General features: G+C 37.3%; 1 protein-coding gene across 2 annotated transcripts; it reads left to right on the forward strand.

The window, feature by feature from the left end:
* Positions 1 to 1,965: 1,965 nt before the first annotated feature.
* On the forward strand, positions 1,966 to 18,131 carry LOC107809208 (uncharacterized). 2 transcript variants are annotated; one of them, XR_012710900.1, is made up of 12 exons: positions 1,966 to 2,353; positions 2,462 to 2,590; positions 3,120 to 3,314; positions 3,600 to 3,647; positions 3,709 to 3,837; positions 4,936 to 5,060; positions 6,477 to 6,587; positions 6,810 to 6,918; positions 7,028 to 7,146; positions 7,726 to 9,314; positions 17,153 to 17,297; positions 17,862 to 18,131. XR_012710900.1 is itself a non-coding variant. In XM_075255797.1 (12 exons), the coding sequence occupies exons 1-12, from the start codon at positions 2,237 to 2,239 to the stop codon at positions 17,918 to 17,920; spliced, it is 1,440 nt and encodes a 479-aa protein (XP_075111898.1). In that variant the 5' UTR covers positions 1,966 to 2,236; the 3' UTR covers positions 17,921 to 18,131. The 2 variants fall into 2 exon arrangements, 1 of the variants encoding a protein (XP_075111898.1); XM_075255797.1 differs by having other exon boundaries at positions 7,726 to 7,879.
* Positions 18,132 to 19,968: the final 1,837 nt, after the last annotated feature.

The following is a 19,968-nucleotide window of genomic DNA, read 5'->3' on the forward strand; positions in this document are numbered from 1 at the left end:
CAAAGTGCAATATTTTTTTTTTGAAAATACACCATAATTTCATTTTAAATGAAATACAATGTCAAAATATTAACATATGGTGATATAACCCTTCTGGATTAATCAACAGATTAAAACAACTTCCTAACAGATTTATACAATCATTCAAAATCACTACAAGTTTGTATTGTACATAAATTTCAAACTATCGGGTAAAAAAAAGAAACTAGTTTTCTCCTTTTCTACATATTTACAAGACAAAGTGTAAATTCAGCATATTACAAGACTTGAGTTATTAAAACACCCTAATACAATAAAATAGGCTACAAATTCAAGTTACAAGATTTTGGTCTTTAAAATCCAACAAGCCTCTCTATTCGAAGAAGAGGCCATATTAAAAGTCCTATAAAAGATAAGATCACACTGCATTAGGGACATGTACATGATGCATATGCACACAGAATACAATAAATTAAATTAAACAAGTATGCAAAACTTTATAAACTCCAAGTCTTTTTCAAAAAAGAAAATAACAACAAATATTAGGTACTATCACAACAAAACAAATCCTGAATCACTTAAATCGGAGCTCTGTACAAAAAGATATGTAGAAAATTCTAGTAGGTGTCTAGTATAAAAACGAGTTTAGAAACTTACCAAGAGGAGCAACTTGATCTTCACCAAAAACGAAATTTGCTTGTTGATTTAGTAGAAATCCATGGTTTTTTTCATGAAACTTCAGATTTTCAAGTTTCTACGGAGGAGAGAGATAGAGAGAAGGAGGGATAGATAGAAAGAGAGAGATAGATAGCTACTCTTTTTTGTCTTGAAGAGTTGAAACAAAATGGGGTGTTTATGTACTAAATATTCTTAGATAAATACAAAAGGTTGGAAACCAAAACTTAATTATATATTATATTTAATAACAACTAGTCAAAATAATATTAAGTGTTACATATATCAATATCATGAAACTTCATTGCCAATATTAACACAACCTAAAGTAAGAAATTTTTATATATTGACCATTTCACATTTAGGAGGTGCAAAGTAAAATATTTCCTCGTTATAAAAATGTCCAATCAAGAATGCAAATATTATAAAATATTTTTGGGGTGTTACATTTTTCTTATTCCTTTTTCCTTTACAACCTTTCTTTTTTAATCATTAAAAAACTGAACAAGCTCGAGATTACAAATAAAAATTTATCTCTTTCTTGGAGAATTAAAATCTTTATTTTTTGTCAATTTTTCCAAAGTCATCTATGTGTCAATCATGCGACGCCTAAAGAACTAATCTAAGTTGTGAGTCCTACACTTTTACCGTCGTTTCTCTGCTTAAAATACTTTTTTTAGTTAACTTAAGTGATATATCTATACATCTTCTGATGTTTGGGGCTAGAATTTAACTTCGATTCCTAACCATGCAGAGTCTTTGTAGATTACATAAAATAAAACTATACTTAATTTTTTAATAAAAGTAAACTAATAATCTGCACGTTCAATAATTTATAGGATAAGACATATTATATGGAAACAATTGGAGTATTTAAAACAATGCTATGAGTTAAATTCTCGGAACAGATGGAGGCCCTCCTTTTACTTTCTAACTCTAGGCATTTCTTTGCTTTAATGATAAAAAGATTAAGCTCCAATTTGCTATAGATTTTGACTACTTTTATTTTTAATTTTTTTTTTTTGAAAATATTGTTAACAATTAATTTTCAATATATTTCTTTTTAAGGTTTAATTAAATCTATGTCAAAAGTGCTAGCTAAGAGCCTGTTTGGATGAGCTTGTTGTAAGTGATTTTTAAGCCAAAAACTATAAATTAGGAACTCTAATTTTTAGTTTTTGGTTTAAAAATACTTAAATAAGCTAATCCAAATTAAAGAGGAATAAAGGGAAGAAAAAAAAATAATGTACGGATTTTGTCTTGACCCGAAAGATGGAGCCAATGTACAATATGTGTGGCTTGCGTAGACCCATTCTCGAATTCTGCGGCGTTAACACTCTCTTTACAAATTCTTTCCAATTTCACCAGTCGTCTCCAGTCTACATATTACTGCTCGCTTTTCTTATCAATCCTATTTTTCAAACTATCCATTTCGATTAATGTTAAACTCCAAGCGAAGCCATGCAAGTAATTGAGACCTCTTGAGCTGAACAAAAGAATGCCCAAAAATTCCTCATTTCAAACACCCATTTGCAATTACTAATCAGTGATCAAAGATTAATCTTTTTGTTCCACAATCGCCATGCTTTTCCATTTTGATCTAAAAGAATTTCAAGAAAAGGTGTCCACTCAACTCCGGCCTTTGCAACGGTCTTTCCAGTTCTGGGTTCGGGCTGCTGATATTTATACTGGTTATAAAGTAACCCCCTTTTGTCTCTTTCACTCTGTGTTGGTGTATGCATAGCTCTTTTGTTCCTAGATAGTAGTTCAATTATATATATTTAAGGTCTTTTTTTGGGTTGCGTAGGTATTTCAGGTAAGAGCAAGTTTAGAGAAGGATGTGCAGAAACAGGAAGTAATGTGGGAGAAGCAGCACGCGGTTGCTGCTGACAAGATATACAACATGTGTTCTGACCTTGGTGGGTTTTTCCTCAAGGTACTTCTTCTATTAATACAAGGATTTAAGTTATACAACAACAGTGCGGTGAATTTTTACACTATCAATTTAATGTAACCTGTTATAACATGTTATTTACCATTCGTTTTAGGTTACTAATTAATGCTTATTGAATAAAGTTATTTGCTGTTACCTTTTAAGTGACCTGATCATGTAGATATTTTTTATGCTGGTAGTGCATAGAATTTAAACTATTAAACGAAAAATCCAATTTCTTTATCTATAAGGGGTTTGGCTTCATTGTTATTTGCTTCAATTTTCTAATCTTGAACAGGCACCATGTGATCTAAATTTGATTTCTCCTCTTTTTCATCAAACTGTTAGTAAAATCTTTATGATTGAAACGTATTAATCTCGGGCCGCTCCCCACCCTGTTGAGGAAATTGCGTGATTGTCATTGGTTATGCTTGCGTTGTTTTTAATTGTTTGTTTCAGTTATTTTTAATATTTATGCTGTATTGTAATAATCCTGTTAAATATTCAGTCTTTTGATGCTTAATGATGTCAGGTTGCCCAAATAGTTGGGAAGCCAGATTTGGCACCAGCTGCATGGGTCAAAAGGCTTGTTACTCTATGTGATCAAGCACCAGCTACACCATACAATGTGGTTAGGGCAGTGCTCGAGAAGGAGTTGGGTCAAAGTATTGATGAATTGTTCGAATATTTTGACAAGGATCCTCTAGGCTCTGCCTCTATTGCGCAGGTATCTACTTTTCTGCTCTCTTTCTCGTTCTTGCTAAATTATAGAATGCTCAAAAACACATTTCTTTGCTAGAAAAATTGGAATCACGGGATGAAAGATAGGAAAGCTGATTAAGTGTTTAAGCGATACATTTGAGTAGTCTTTATTTCTTTAAGCTCAAACCAACAGTAAGGAAGTTTATAGATTTAATCATAGAGTTTAATTCATGTTTAAATCTAAAACATTATCTTGTCGTTTCTTGGTTTAAGACATGCTGCAAAAGTTAACTTTATGTATGATTTTCAGGTTCATCGAGCAAGACTCAAAGGTGACAAGAATGATGTTGTCGTCAAGGTAAGAATTTGAATGTCATCTTTCATATTATTGTGAGGTTCTAATTGTCATACAACTGTAGGTCCAACATCCCGGGGTTCAGGAATTGATGATGACTGATATTTGCAACTTGCAAGCCTTTGCGTTATATATTCAGAAGACAGATGTCAAGTTTGATCTGTTCTCTGTTACCAAGGAAATGGAGAAACAGGTGCAAAACGTTCACGAATTTGCAATGTGTCTTGTACTATTAGACTTTTCGTTTTCTTTTCTTCTCCTATCATTGTCCATGATATTTTCTTGCTTTAATTTTTTCTATATGCTGAGGTTCTCCTAGTGGAGGGCCTAATTGTAATTGATCCAGTTCATGAAAAGGAAGGAATATGAAACTGGGATTAATTCTAGATCCTTCCTATGATTATAGGACCTTACAAGTCTGTTGCTGTGTTATGGGTGATACTCTGTACTGCTATAACGAAAGTTCTTCCAGAGGATGTTATGCCATGTCTCAACTGCTTAAAGCAAAAGATTTAGAAAGCCTGTTCATCTAATTTGATTATCATCTGTTGAGCAATACCCATAGTCGGTCCATCATAAGTCCCTCCCTACAAGAGCAATATGTTCATGCTCACCAGGAAAATGTTTATTAGTGCAACTTATAAGAAAATGTTCATTATCGGATTCAATTTATGTCAATGCTCAGTAGGTTATCATTGCTGACGAATCAAAACATAGAAGTTGTACTACATAAGACTAGTTGTTTTTCCTCCATAAGCTAAATTAGCTAATGTTTAATGTTATTAAATATGAATTTTGAACTAGACTATATATATTGAGTGATTTCCAAACCCAAACCCACCTTTTTTTTTTGTGTGTAAGGAATTCCTAAACCCTTGTTGTTTCTTTTGTTCACCTACACACTTTGCATTTCTCTTGGTAGCAGTTTCTAATTTATAGTAGGGCTGCCATTGTTGTTTCCCTCCCCCATGAAATACCGTTCTTGTGTTTTACTCTATGCAAAAATGGTATTAATTAGGAGATTGTCGGGTACAATCTTTTATGTATTGGTTTTTGCTTTCTGTGTGGTACTTGACCTCTCTAATGTTTGATGTGACACTGTTGTTTGTCTACAAGACTCTAAATACTTAAAAATCAGTGAATATGCACCAACTGATATGTTGGTATTTGCATGCAGCTAGTTGACTTCCTCTCACCTGAATTATATTACTTGGTTAAGTGAATCTAGTAGATTATTTTTTTTCCCGACTTGCGTCTTTGAAGTAATCTGGTTTTAACTTGTTCATTCAAGATTAGCTATGAATTCAACTTTGTGAGGGAGGCTGAAGCTATGGCAAGAATTCGTCATTTCCTTTGCCAGAATAACAAAAGGTCCCCTGTTCGGGTACCTCGTGTGATACGAGACATGGTCAGCAGGTATGCTCAGGTGAAGAAAATTTGTTTTGTCTGCGTTGCATTGTGAAACATAAGATGAGACTATTTACTTTAGCTCCGCTATTGGTTAGTAATTACATTGTGTTTCTATTAATGTGTTTAACTTTGTCAAGACTTTTTTTTTAAACCTATAAGTGTTATACTTTGTTATGACTTGACTAAGTATTGAACAAAAGTCGACTAGTTTCTCCACTGTGGTGCTAGTCCATAGTACGTGGATGTCTGATCCTTAATATAAGGCTTTTCTTCAAGCGCACTGTTATTTGCAAGGCATAGTCGATGATACACGTGGATCACTTTGTAATTTGCAGTTTGTTTCATACTCACTTTATTATAAGCTTTATAGTCTCCTTGATACTGTAATTGCAAGACAATCAAATATCTGTTTGCATGTACTGAGGATTGAATATTTTCTGTCGTCCTGGTTCTTCCTGAAAGAAATATTACTTTTGACCACCTACTCATGGAATTAACCGTCATACACTGGGTGACACATGTGTAGTCTACTAACGCCCACATGCTATGGGACTTGAATGTGAGATTGGTTCAACATCGCTGTTTCAAGATTTTTCTAGTGGGATCATTTCATTTGAATAATATCTTGTCAAGTATATTTGGTCTTGCCTTAGTCATTCTATGTTTTTTTTTTATATTATATATTCTTCAGATAAGTTGCTTCAGGGTAGTTTTAACCAAATATGAGGAGTTTTAAAGTGGTCTGGTGTTTTTCTTTGAGAAAGAATATTTGATGTATTGATTTGATATTGTGGGCAGTGCTATTTGTATTTTAGTAGCTCTCTCATATATAAAGATAGTGATCACAAAGGTCAATTAAATAACTCCTACATAGAAAGAGATGGGTGGGTGGGAGGTATTTGCATCAGATTACATGGGAGTGGATGCTGGGTGTTTGCACTCTACTAGTTCTACCAAAAAGGTAATTGTTAGCAAATAGTAAAGGATAGGTGGAGTGAAAGGAGGAAATACTTTTGAAAGAACCAAAAAAATAAAAGGAAAAAGAAAACCTTATGCTTGTTGTCTGGTGCTGGATTAGATCCTGTAGCAGGGCACATTGAAACACATAAAGTTATGTGATCCACCACTTAAGGGTAGCTTTTGTTTTGTATGTTTAGTTCAAGAACTCTACTTCTACCCCCTTATATCTACTTCTGAAGATGTCAAAGGTGCTTTTCCATGTGCTTATGCAGCTCCACAAGTTCCACTTATTCTATCTTATATTTCTCTTCTCTGCATTAGTTTGATTTTTTGAGCTAATTTTAATTAGTTGATTGACAATGATGGGAATAACTATTTCTCGCGTGAATTTTGGTTTATTTCTGTTGATATTCTACCTATGTGTATCCACCTGAGCAATCACTTTCTTTATACTGCTACTAGGAGGGTTTTAGTGATGGAATACATTGATGGCATACCCATTTTGAAGCTAGGAGATGAAATGGCAAAGAGAGGCATACATCCTGATGGCAAGTTAGCGGCAGCTGCAAAACAGTAAATCCCTGAATTATCCTAAAACTTGTTCTGAACCTACCTGCTTGTTCATTCACCGACACGTTTCCTTGATGTATACATAGTCTTCTGCCTTTGTTCCCCTCTAAAGTGGTCATTTTTCATGTCCGTGTATATTTGAATGTCCATGTGGAACTCCTCTATGTTGCTCTTTTCTTAAAATGTTTATAGTGAAGCTCCCCCTTTTTCATTCTTAAAATGCAGGAATATCCTTAAAAATTTGTCACTTGCTTATGGACAAATGATACTCAAGAGTGGTTTCTTCCATGCAGATCCTCATCCGGGAAACATTCTGATCTGCAAAGGTTCTGAGGCAAGTGCACATTGGAATACCTAAAACTTATCCCTGAACGAAGCATTTACAGCCATCCTTCTCGCAATTAATGTACATCAAAGATTGTTATTTACATTATTCCTTTCAGGTTGCATTGCTTGATTATGGACAAGTGAAGGATCTTCCTGATGAACTGAGGCTTGGATATGCTAAGTTGGTTCTTGCGATTGCCGATAATGACCCTTTAAGAGCATCAGACAGCTATAGGTGCTATAATTTGCCCTGAAAATTTTTTGTTGTAAATTTATATTTTCCCTTTTTCTGCTTTCACAGCAAAAGAGAATTAGCTCGTGTCTGTTACTCTCCAATTACTCTAGAATTGGAGAAATCAGTTACTGTCCTTTGTTTGGGCAGCGGTGTTACTTTTGCCAGTTGTTATGCACATGCACAGAGAGAGAGAGAGGCGAGGGAGGGGAGGGGGGGGGGATTCATCGTTGACAGCATATGTTTATTGACCGTAAGATTGGCAGACTGGTCGTGTTTTTGTTAAGAGAAAATGCGTTCATGCAAGTATGGTTGCAAATCATCTATCATTAGAATTTAGAAACCCATCACAGTGGAGACCGTGTTGAAAATAATATATCCCTTGATATACCAGGTGAAAATAGCATATGCTTCTTCATAGGCTCATAACCATTCAGCCAGAACTAGTGGTTGATTTTTCTGTAACTGCTCTCCTGTGGCTTGGCTTAATCTGCTCTAGCGAGGAAACAATAAAACTGCAGGCTTGCAGCAGTGTACCAATTTTTCGCTTTTCCTTGGTAATTTGCCTTCTTTAAATCTCAGGGAGCTTGGTATCGAGACCTTGAGCAAATGCGAGAATGAACAGAAGGAAATGCTTAGGCTGGCACAGACAATGTTTGACACAAAATTACCCCCTGGAGTTACTATGCTGCAACCTTTTGCAGAAGGATCTTCAATAAAAAAGATTGCTGTTAAGGTATGTCTTTAAGTTCCTTAGGTAATGAATATATTGCTACTATTAGCTGAGAGTTGGGTTTATTAGTCGAGCAAATTGAATGGATGCCTTGCCCCCAGGGCCTAGCTGGCAATGAACCATACCCTTTTTCCTCAATGCATCCCTCTCTTTGATACCTTGCCGGGTATACTAGCTCAAGAGATTGAAAATGTTGGTTTATGTTTAGTCAACAATGACATGCTGAAAATGTTGGTTTATGTTTAGTCAACAATGGCATGCCAATTGGAAGAGTTGGTGGAAAGTGTTGGTGTGGATGCTAGGAGGAAGCTTCCTCCTTTGATGTCACCCATGACATCAAGAGGAGGTAGTTTGATGTCACCAATGACATCAAGAGGAGGTCTTTACCTCTATAAATAGATGCACTCCTTCACTTGTAGAAATCATCCCAAAATAATACAATACATTGTAGTGAGTAGAGAAATAAGAGAGAAATTCTCTTAAGTGTAATTGGGAAATCTCCCCTTCCTTTGTTAATATTAAAAGGGCAATTGTTCTCTGGTGGACGTAGGATTATTTTGATCCGAACCACGTTAAATCTTGTGTTCTTTCTTTTACGTTTCCGCTAACAAATGGTATCAGAGCGACAAGATTCTTTAACGATCCAAGGAGGAAGAACAAGCAAATATGAGTTCCATGAAGTTTGAAATTGATAGATTCAATGGACGCAACAACTTCAATATCTGGAAGATCCAAATGATGGCGTTACTGCGGAGGGAAGGTTCAATCCATGCTATTGACGGAAAGTATCCTACGGATATATCAGCTCCCGACAAGGAGAAGATTGAAGGGGATGCATCGAGTGCAATCCAACTATCCCTTGCACCTAACGTGCTTTGTGAAGTTGAGTACGGGTACCGAAGAGACGGCCAAACAGTTGTGGGAAAAGCTAGAAGGGCTATACCAAGACCGATCAGTGACAACAAGAATGTTGTTACAACGACGTCTTCACACATTTAAGATGGGGTCAGGTACTTCGTTACAAGATCATTTAGATGCGTTTAATAAACTTGTCATGGACTTACAGATTGCAGGAATTAAAAGGGAGGAGGAGACGCTTGCATGTGCTTTGCTATTTTCATTGACTTCAGGATATCGTGATATTGAGAATTCAATGATGTATAGCAAGGAGCCTATCAAGCTTGAGCAAGTGCGGCAGGCACTTAACTCTAGTGATGTGCGGAGGCACATTGAAGGAGATAGAGATGACCAGGCAAGTGGCCTCTTTGTAAGAGGCCGAACTAGCCAATAGGGAAAGAGCAAATCAAAGCACAGATCAAAGTCTCGTGTGAACAAGAAGAATACAGAGTGTTGGGGTTGTGGCAAGAAGGGGCACTTTGAACGAGATTGCCCAATGTCAAAGTCCAAGGAAAAGGCGAGTGCATCTACAATTGAACAGGTACATAATTTTGATAATGATTATGTACTAACAACATCGTGTAATAATAATAGTAGTTATGAAAACAAATGGGTGTTAGACTCTGCTTGTACTCTGCATATGACGTTCCGAAAAGACTGGTTTAGCAGCTACGAGAAAAGTGGAGGAACCGTAGTAATGGGCAATAATGCAACTTGTGCAATAGTTGGCATTGGCTCAGTTCAGGTTCGCTGCCATGATGGAATCGTGAGGACTATTACACAAGTCCGTCATGTTCCTCATCTGAAGAAGAATTTGATCTCCTTGGGTACTCTGGATGAACAAGGCTACAGGTACATGAGCGAAGCAGGAACTATGAAGGTGACTAAAGGTTCTTTAGTCATGCTGAAAGGCAAGCTGGAGAACGGCCTTTACACATTGGCCGGAAGCACCATTGTTGGCTCTGCAAATGCATTTACAGTGCAGTTATCTAATGATGACAAGGCAAGGCTATGGCACATGAGACTGGGTCATATGAGCGCACGTGGACTGGAGATGTTGAGCAATCGTAAACTTTTGGAAGGTAAGAAGATCAACACGCTTGACTTCTGTGAGCACTGCGTTCTAGGGAAGCAGAAGAAGGTCAGCTTCAGCACTGGCAAACACAAGACAAGAGGAGTGCTAGACTACATCCATTCAGATTTATGGGGTCCTTCTAAACTTCCATCGAAGGGCGGAAAGAGGTATCTTCTCATTTTTATTGATGATTTCTCACGAAAGGTTTGGGTGTATTTTTTGAAGGCAAAAAGTGATGCTTTTGAAGCATTTAAAGAGTGGAAGATTTTGGTTGAAAATCAAATGGAGCGGAAAATCAAGTATCTTCGCACAGACAATGGCTTGGAGTTTTGCAATGAAGAGTTTAATGAATTCTGCAAGGTTCATGGGATCTCAAGACATAGGACTGTCAGGCATACCCCACAGCAGAATGGAGTTGCCGAGAGAATGAACAGAACTCTTCTTGAAAAGGCTCGTTGTATGCTCCTACAAGCCAAAATGTCCAAAGTATTTTGGGCTGAAGCAGTTCACACTGCTGCTCATATTGTCAATCGATCTCCAGCATCGGCAATTGACTTTAAGACTCCGAATGAGGTATGGTCAGGTGAACCCTCTAACTATTCATACTTACGAGTATTTGGGTGTCCAGCTTATTATCACGTTAATGAAGGAAAGCTTGAACCAAGGGCTAAGAAGGCCATATTCGTAGGGTATGTGGATGGAGTAAAATGGTACAAACTTTGGTGTTTGTCTTTACTCAAATTTATAGTTAGTAGAGATGTCACCTTCGATGAATCCTCTATACTTGATCCTCGTAAAGTTTCCGTGGAGTTTTCAGGAAACAAGAACAACGAGCAGGTGGAGCTTCCGGTGGAGCTTGCCAAGGAAAAGGATCAAGAGACTCAGGTTAAAGACGAGTCAGAAGATGTAGGCCTTGAAGAACTTGCTGTCAATGAACCATACACAATTGCGAAGGGGAGGGAGAAGAGGCAGACACGAGAACCGGAACGCCTTATAAATCAAGCAAACTTGATTGCATATGTGTTCGTAGCTGCACAAGAAGAGATTAAAGATCTGGAGCCCTCCTCGTATATTGAAGCAACTTCTTGCAAAGATGCCGCACAATGGCGGTTAGCCATGACTGAAGAGATGGAGTCTCTTCACAAGAATCAGAGGTCTTAGTGAAAAGACAAAAGGGGAAGAGGACAGTTGGATGCAAGTGGGTCTACCGAAAGAAAGAGGGAATTCCTGAAGTGGAAGATGCTAGGTTCAAGGCGAGATTGGTTGCAAAAGGTTTCAGCCAAAAGGAGGGAATTGACTACAATGAGATTTTCTCTCCGGTCGTGAAGCATAGCTCAATTCGCGTGCTACTAGCATTGGTTGCACAATTTGACTTGGAGCTTCAACAGCTTGATGTCAAAACTGCTTTCTTACACGGTGATCTAGAAGAGACAATCTATATGGATCAACCTGAAGGTTTCCTAGCTGAGGGAAAAGAAGATCACGTATGCCAACTAAAGAAGTCTTTGTATGGTTTGAAGCAATCCCCTAGACAGTGGTACAAGAGGTTTGATGCATTCATGACTACACATGAATTCTCAAGGAGTGCATTTGATAGTTGTGTGTATCACAAGAAGATGTCTGGTAACTCAATGATTTATTTACTGTTGTATGTTGATGATATGCTTATTGCTGCTAACAACATTACAGAGATAAATGCTTTGAAGAAACTGTTGAGTAAGGAATTTGACATGAAGGATTTAGGAGCTGCAAAGAAAATCCTTGGTATGGAGATTTCAAGAGAAGACGATGTTGTACATCTTTCTCAGAAGAGGTATATTGAAAGGGTTCTCGAGAGATTCAATATGCAAACGTGCAAGCCGGTAAGTACACCATTAGCTCCTCATTTTAAACTTTCAGAGTCACAATGTAAGTAGATACATGTCCAACCCAGGAAAGAGGCATTGGGAAGCTGTCAAGTGGATATTGAGATATCTCAAAGGAACTTCTGGTGTTGGTCTTACCTTTCGAAAAAGTGGTACAGGTATTTCAATTCTCGGTTATGTGGATTCTGACTATGCAGGAGATCTTGACAGAAGAAGGTCCACAACTGGATACATCTTTACCCTTGTTGGCAGTGCCGTCAGTTGGAAGTCGACTCTGCAGTCGATTGTCGCTTTGTCTATGACAGAAGCAGAATACATGGCAGCAGCGGAGGTGGTAAAGGAAGCTATCTGGTTGAAAAGTTTAGTAGCGGAATTGAGTTTGGTTCAGCTGGAATCAACTCTTAGATGTGATAGTCAGAGTGCTATTCATCTAATGAAAAATCAGAGATTTCATGAGCGCACTAAACACATTGATGTCAGATTTCATTTTATTCGAGATGTTATTGATGAGGGAACTATCAAGGTCGTGAAGGTTATCACAGACGATAATGCTGCAGACATGTTGACCAAGATAGTCCCGCTCGCTAAGTTTGCACACTGCAAGGACTTGGCGGGGGTGTGCATCAACTGATGCAACTCCGAAGAGAACAGTTGCTAGGTGGAGGTGGTATGTTCAACAATGGTTTGATTCTTCTTGTTTCTTACAACGGGGTTGCCCAGTAAGCTTAGAAGTTTTGGCCAGAGTTGTTCACACGCTCGAAACGCAAACCAAGGTGGAGATTGAAAATGTTGGTTTATGTTTAGTCAACAATGACATGCTGAAAATGTTGGTTTATGTTTAGTCAACAATGACATGCCAATTGGAAGAGTTGGTGGAAAGTGTTGGTGTGGATGCTAGTCTTTGCACGAAAACTCTTCGTGTTTCAACACCAGCTGTGAGCACGTGATTTTTGTTTTACGCAACAATCGCTCCAAAAGAAACAAAATAATAACAATTATCACTTGCATTGACATTTAATTATACTAAACACTTAATGACAAAATACAATGAAGGATGCACACATTTTATTATTTTTTCTTTTAATAAACGGATTACGGTTCACATGACATATAGACATATATTTTTTTTATTTTTGTTTGAATAAAACAATCATGGGAAAATCACAAATAACTAGCAAAAATGCCACGTAAAAATCCAACAAATGTACAGCAAGATCAATTGCTATTATTTTGTTTCTTTTGGAGCGATTGTTGCGTAAAACAAAAATCACGTGCTCACAGCTAGGAGGAAGCTTCCTCCTTTGATGTCACCCATGACATCAAGAGGAGGTAGTTTGATGTCACCAATGACATCAAGAGGAGGTCTTTACCTCTATAAATAGATGCACTCCTTCACTTGTAGAAATCATCCCAAAATAATACAATACATTGTAGTGAGTAGAGAGTTAAGAGAGAAATTATCTTAAGTGTAATTGGGAAATCTCCCATTCCTTTGTTAATATTAAAAGGGCAATTGTTCTCTGGTGGACGTAGGATTATTTTGATCCGAACCACGTTAAAATCTTGTGTTCTTTTTTTTACGTTTCCGCTAACACCATGCAAAGCAAAACCTAGTATTTAACTAGAGAAGGGTAGAGGGGCAGACCCATTATCCACCGAGTTTCGGCTACGGTTGGTCCAAAGGATCTGCCCCAGAAGAATTTCTCGGTCATCAAAAAAAATAAATTGAATGGATGCCTTCTTATGGCGCAAGTTACTTTTAAAACCTTCTCTAATTGTACATAAGGTTTCTGTCCTTTCTTTTTGTGTTGCTCCTCTGTTTCTTTGGTGGGAGGAGGTGGTGGGGATTACATTTTTGTTGCATTTAGAAATTTGGAGTTGTATCTGGAGGAGAATTCCAATGCAAGGATCTAGAATATACATGTTTATAGATTGTGTGTGCAGCAAAAAGGATTTATGATTCGAAAGTTCATTTTCAAATTACAGCAAGTTGTTTTGGAATTGAAAGTGGATTTTAGAATAACCCCGAAGGTGTTATTCAAGGCATTTTACAGTATAAACCTTTACTAGACTTGCTTAATATTCAACAACAACAAACCTAGTGAGCTCTTATAAGTGGGTATGGGAGGGTAATGTGTATGCAGACCTTACCCCTACCCTGGAAGGCAGATATGCTGTTTCCGATAGACCCTCGGCTGGAGAGTAGATGAAAAGAAGCATAGGCCACAAGTAGTAACAACAACGGGAAATTAAGAAAACTAAAGCGAAAGATATCAATCAAATAGTAGGTAAAGATAGCAATCTATGAGTAAAAGTGATACCATACTAATACTAATGCTACCTGTTTGAGAAAGAAAAATCAAAACACTCGACTACCTGCTAGCCTTCTAACCTAATTCTCGACCGCCACACCCTCTTATCAAGGCCCGTCCTCAGTAAGCTCTAGCTGCGCCATGTTCTGCCTAATCATCTCTCCCCGATAATTCTTAGGCCTACCTCTACCCTTCCTCATACCCCTTGTAGCCAACCTCTCACACCTTCTAACCGGGGCATCAATGTTTCTACTCTTCGCATGCCCGAACCATTTCAGTCTCGCCTCTCGCATCTTGTCCTCCACGAGGGCCACTCCTACCTTTTCCCGAATAACTTCGTTTATAATCTTATCAAATCTGGTATGCCCGCACATCCATCTCAACATCTTCATTTCAGCTACTTTTATTTTCTGGACATGAGAGCTCTTGACAATACTCTGCCAGATACAACATAGTCGGTCGAACCACCACTTTATAGAACTTACTTTTAAGTTTAAGTAACACATTCTTATCACATAAGATATCGGAAGCGAGCCTCCATTTCATCCACCTTGCTCCGATACGATGTGTGACATCCTCATCAATCTCCCCATTTCTTGTATTACCGACCCAAGGTACCTGAAACTTCCTCTCTTGGGAATTACTTGTGTATCGAGCCTCACCTCCACATCCTCTTTCTGAGTTACGTCGCTGAACTTGCACTTCAAGTATTCCGTCTTGGTCCTGCTCAACTTGAAACCTTTAGACTCTAAGGTCCACCTCCAAACCTCCAGCCTCTCATGAACACCACCCAGCTTCTTGGAAATCAGAACTATGTCATCCGCAAATAACATACACCATTGTCCCTCCCCTTGAATGTGTTGAGTCAGTGCGTCCATCACTAAGGAAAATAAAAAGGGGCTAAGAGTTGATCCCTGGTGCAACCCCATCTCCACCGGAAAGTGCTCCGAGTCTCCTCCCACTGTCCTCACTCTGGTCTTAGCACCATCATACATGTCCTTAATCACCCTAATATAGGCTACTGGGACCCCTTTAGCCTCCAAGCATCTCCATAGAACCTCTCTCGGGACATTGTCATATGTTTTTTCTAGGTCAGTGAACACCATATGCAGTTCCTTCTTTATTCCCTTGTACTGCTCCGCCAATCTCCTTACAAGATGAATGGCTTCCATAGTCGATCGACCTAACATGAAACAGAACTGGTTCTAGAAATAGACACACTCCTCTGCACCCTCATTTCTACCACGCTCTCCCACACTTTCATCGTATGGCTTAGCAGCTTGATATCTCTATAATTATTGCATTATTGCAATTTTGGATATCAACCTTGTTCTTGTACAACGAAATCATCGTACTCCACCTCCATTCCCTGTCCTAAAAATGATGTTAAACAACCTAGTGAGCCACTCCAAACCTGCCCAACCTACATTCTTCCAAAATTCCACAAGGATTTCGTCTGGCCCGGTCGCTCTACCCTTGTGCATCTTACGTATAGCCTCCTTGACTTCTTCTACTCTAATGCGCCTACTTCTTCTACTCCAAAACTTGCTTAATATTCATTGGAAAAAATTATAGGAACTTCTCCAAATCAAAGGACTAAATTTGATGTCTACCCGATCCAAAATCTTTAAACCGATGGAATGATGGATCCTTTTCCTACGTGAGCACTTAGGGGTCATTTGATAGAGTGTATAAGAATAATGCAGAATTGGGTGTATTAATAATGCTTGCATTAGTTATGTTGACATATTTCTTATCGTTTGGTTTAATTTATTAAAGCATTGCACAATTTCTAAAAGAATTGTTTGTTTACAAAAATACCCTCATAACTAGTACATCACTTTATCTTTTTAAAAGAAACATATGTTGATGAATGTTTTTATATGAAAAAGGTTTTAAAAAATTATTTGATTTGTCTGTCTATATTGTAGTATAGAACTTAATATTTAATAAAAAAAATATGCTAAGTATTTATTTATTTACTAGGGATATAATGTTATTTCTCACTTTCTTGGATTATTTCAAACTTGCATTAGTATAATAGCATATTTTAATCGAGCGTAAATTTTGAAGGACAATTTTGTCTTTAACTAAGTTAATGCATGCATTAAAACCATTGCATTGTTAATACCATGGTTTCTTATGCGTTAGTTATACATAGGATAATACTAAATAGAGTGTATAATTAATGCTTGCATATATAATGTATAGGTTCAAAAAGTGTACCAAACAAAGTATTATTAATACACAAAGCTAATGCATGCATTATTTTACCTAATGCATTCTACCAAACGACCCCTTATTGCTGAAAATAGAACATTGGAAGTAAATAATTTAGAGATGAAGGTTGATATTTGCATGTAGCATCAAATATGGTAAGTGCATCACCCATGTATTCATCATGTGGCCAATTCATCCTTAATATTTCGCGAAACATAGTATGAGAGTGATAAAATGGTAATCCCTTTTCTGATACAGATTTCTGCCAAATTTCGTAGGGCTTCAATCTTGTTCATTTTTTCCCATTTTCCAATCAATTCATGAGAAACTTGCGTGAAGAGTGAATCCTAAAGCTCATTCTCCAGTGTTACTTCTTAAATTGCTTTAAATGATATTATGTTGTCTGAATATCCCTTAAGCATAAATGTATTAGTGGTGTACAATTGGATTATAACTGCAATTATTTTCCCCTTATAGTTTCCTTTCTTCTTATGTATAGACATGAAAGAGAATGAGAGTGGTGTATATGACATCTAATTTTAGGTTAAAACAGTGCATCATTTATTTGAGATAAAGGGAGTTGTTATTCTTTGCTTGATAAATGTTGTAACAAGTTTGTTTTTCAAATTTTCAGTCTATAATTTTACTTGTAAGATATTCCAAAACCAGACATGATGTCTTTCACCAAGTTACACTTTATTAGATTTCCTACTGTTTACCATAAACCCCGCCTTTGGAAACGATAGCATATTTGCAGCTAATCATTGGTTTCCCTTCATTCATGTGGTGATAACAGTTGCACTGGCCAGCACCCTGCATCGTGAAGAATTTTTCAGTTGAACTAATTGGCAAATCAAATATGAATATACTTTATAACAATTCTGAAAATTGTTTGTTCTGATGACAGGCTTTTCCAGAGGAACTGTTTTCTGTGCTCCGTACAGTGCATCTCCTGAGAGGACTTAGTGTTGGTCTAGGAATTAATTTTTCATGTGTCGAGCAGTGGAGACCCATTGCTGAAGAAGTTCTGTATGTTGCTGGAAGACTTACAGGTATCTTCAGTTACAGCAATATCTCTTTCAATGCAACTGTTCCATGGGTAAAGGGCATTTCCCAGTTTTGGACATTTGATTTTATGAGCCAAAGAAGTGATTTAATCCCCTGCTAATTTGTAAAGAAAAAAGGGAAGCCTGTTACGAAGAATCCCACGTTCACTCAGGGTCCGGGGAAGGGTTGTACCCTTAGTGAGTGTGATGTAGACAGCCTACCTACCTTAATGCAAGCTTCAGTGGTTGATCCCACGGCTCGAACCCGTGACCTATAGGTCACAAGGAACAACTTTACCAATGCTCCGAGGCTCCACTTCAATCCGCTGCTAATTTTGTGATCCATGAAAATGATTCGTTTCTATTTATTTTTAGATATTTTTGTTCCCTGGCCGAGATGCTCTGTTGCATACATCAATTTTACATCTGCATATTTTTCCTTGTCCAAGTAGACCGTTTTTCTTTAATCTGATAGGATGATTTCCTGTTGGTAATTAGTTCCTATAACACAAGCTACCAATTTTTCTTATATGGTTTGCGAGTACCTCTCTGATATTTGCTTATTTACAGCTAAAGATCTGAAGCAAGTGCATAGACGTGGAGCTTCTAGAGGAAGATTTTGGAGATAATTATTTAATGTATGGAAATTATCAATATGGGCCTACCTGGAATATGGTATTTATTGTAATTTATCCTAGTCATGTTGATGCCTTAGCTGCATCCTTGTCATGGAAAATTCAATTACAGATTTTTCCTTTTTAGTTGTATTGGATTAGAAGTATTGTCAATAACATTGACTACCAACAGTAGTCTTTCAGGAATATTTGTTAGTTTCTGTCTTGATTTTGTTTTGGTTCCTTAAAGTTGGATGGCAAATGTGACTCTTCTATTTAGGGTGGGGGTGGGGGGTGGGGGGTGGGGGACTTGGCCAGCAGGCGAGCAATAGGAGAGTTTTGTGTTGCTCCATATTTTCTACTAGTGTGGACAAACAGCTGTTAGCATTTCTTGCTCATGCAGCTTTGAGTCTGTAACTAGGAATGTACTCGGGATTTCTTCGTTGCATCTGTAGATGCTAGTGTTTGAGTCTTGAAGTGGTGTCAACTAGCATTTTTAGGTTTAGGCCTTGAAAATGGTTTTGCTTGTACTTGACTGGAATTGGAAGTTAAGGTGAATTCAAATGTTTGCAGATGTTCTTGTGATTTCTTGTGTTTTCTTGTGTTTTTGACTTCTGCATTTACTTTTTTCCTTTTTAATGCTTTCTTTTCCTTGACAGATACTTATATCTGGTGCCTTGTTCCTTGTACATTGTAGTATGAACACTTCTTATTCTGAATATCCTGGTCTTAGAATAGTCCTGCAATCTTTCTGGTCTTTGTGGGGTCGTTTGGTACGTGGGATAAGGTAATATAAGGTGCAGGATTAAATATATACCATGTTTGGTTGACGGTATCCCAGTCTTAATACAAATATCCCATCTTATTCCATCAAACTTGGGATTATATTATCCCACCTCCTAGGTGGGGATAAATTAGTCCAAGATTATAATCCTGGGATAATTTAGTTCGCGTATCAAGCGACCCCTTATGTATAAAAATTAGCAGCCAAGCCTTATGAAGTTAAAGAAACCCTCTATGATATGGTTAAACATTCATCTACATCTATATCTAGATGTTAATCCATCTATATACTATGTATATTTGTTCCTTCTTTTGTCATCTTTAATTTGTTTCAACCAAAAGAAAGGGTGATTTGGACTATTCCGTTAATTGGTGGAAGGTTAGGAGAATTAGTTCTATCAGTCCTATTCAATTAGAATAAAAGGTGATATGGCAAGAGGGCAGACCGGTGCACTAAATTCCCGCTATGTGCGGATCCAAAGAAGGGCTGAACCACAAGGGTTTATTATATGCAACCTTATCCTGGATTTTTGGGCCGAATCATAAGTGTTTATTGTACGCAGCCTTACCCTGCATTTCTGCAAGAGGTTGTTTCCACAACTTGAACCCATAATCTTCTTGTTACATGGCAGCAATTTTATCGGTTTCGCCAAAGCTCTCCTTCAACTTGTCTCAAATATCTTATGAAATAAATATTCTATACAACCGTACAAATTTGAAAGCGTTACCAAAGCCTGATTCCTAGCCGTGCGCCCTTAGTTAAAACAAAGAAGTTGCAACATTGACTTTAGAATTTAAAAAATATATTAGTTCCCCTCAATTGATACGAGTTAAGTTTCTCCTCTTTCTAAGCATGACGCTAAGTATGAACTGACGTTAACTCAGGTTAATTATGATTAAGTCAAAATCAAGGACCGCTTTAGCCAAAAATTCCCCAGAAACAGAACCGCTAAAAAATAGTAAAGTGCTGAAAGTGCCAATTATTAATAGTAAAATAATCCAAGCTTTGTCAGCAAAAATGCAAGTGTCTAGATTGGCCAATGTTCGTTGTGCACTGCTTAAATTAGTGAGTACAAGGAACTGTGGAAGCTTCTATTATTATATTATATTATTTTTGAAAGTATAAAAAAGGGAATTAAAGTGTGCAAAATATATTTCTTGTTGGCTTTACGCACAGGCTAAGAATATTCCCGCCGATGAATCTTGTCATATTGATAATAAATCCATTTATGTAAAGTCACAAACTGCTAAATATGCCTTTTTTCTTATTAACTTCACCT

Source organism: Nicotiana tabacum, chromosome 6 (assembly GCF_000715075.1).
Source record: "Nicotiana tabacum cultivar K326 chromosome 6, ASM71507v2, whole genome shotgun sequence".
In the NCBI taxonomy this organism is placed as follows: domain Eukaryota; kingdom Viridiplantae; phylum Streptophyta; class Magnoliopsida; order Solanales; family Solanaceae; genus Nicotiana; species Nicotiana tabacum.

Coding starts and splice junctions, on each gene's coding strand:
- LOC107809208 (XM_075255797.1), top strand. CDS start 2,237: ATGCTTTTCCATTTTGATCTAAAAGAATTTCAAGAAAAGGTGTCCACT. Junction 3,315..3,599: donor GCTCTGCCTCTATTGCGCAG/GTATCTACTTTT, acceptor TATGATTTTCAG/GTTCATCGAGCAAGACTCAA. Junction 7,147..7,725: donor AGAGCATCAGACAGCTATAG/GTGCTATAATTT, acceptor TTTAAATCTCAG/GGAGCTTGGTATCGAGACCT.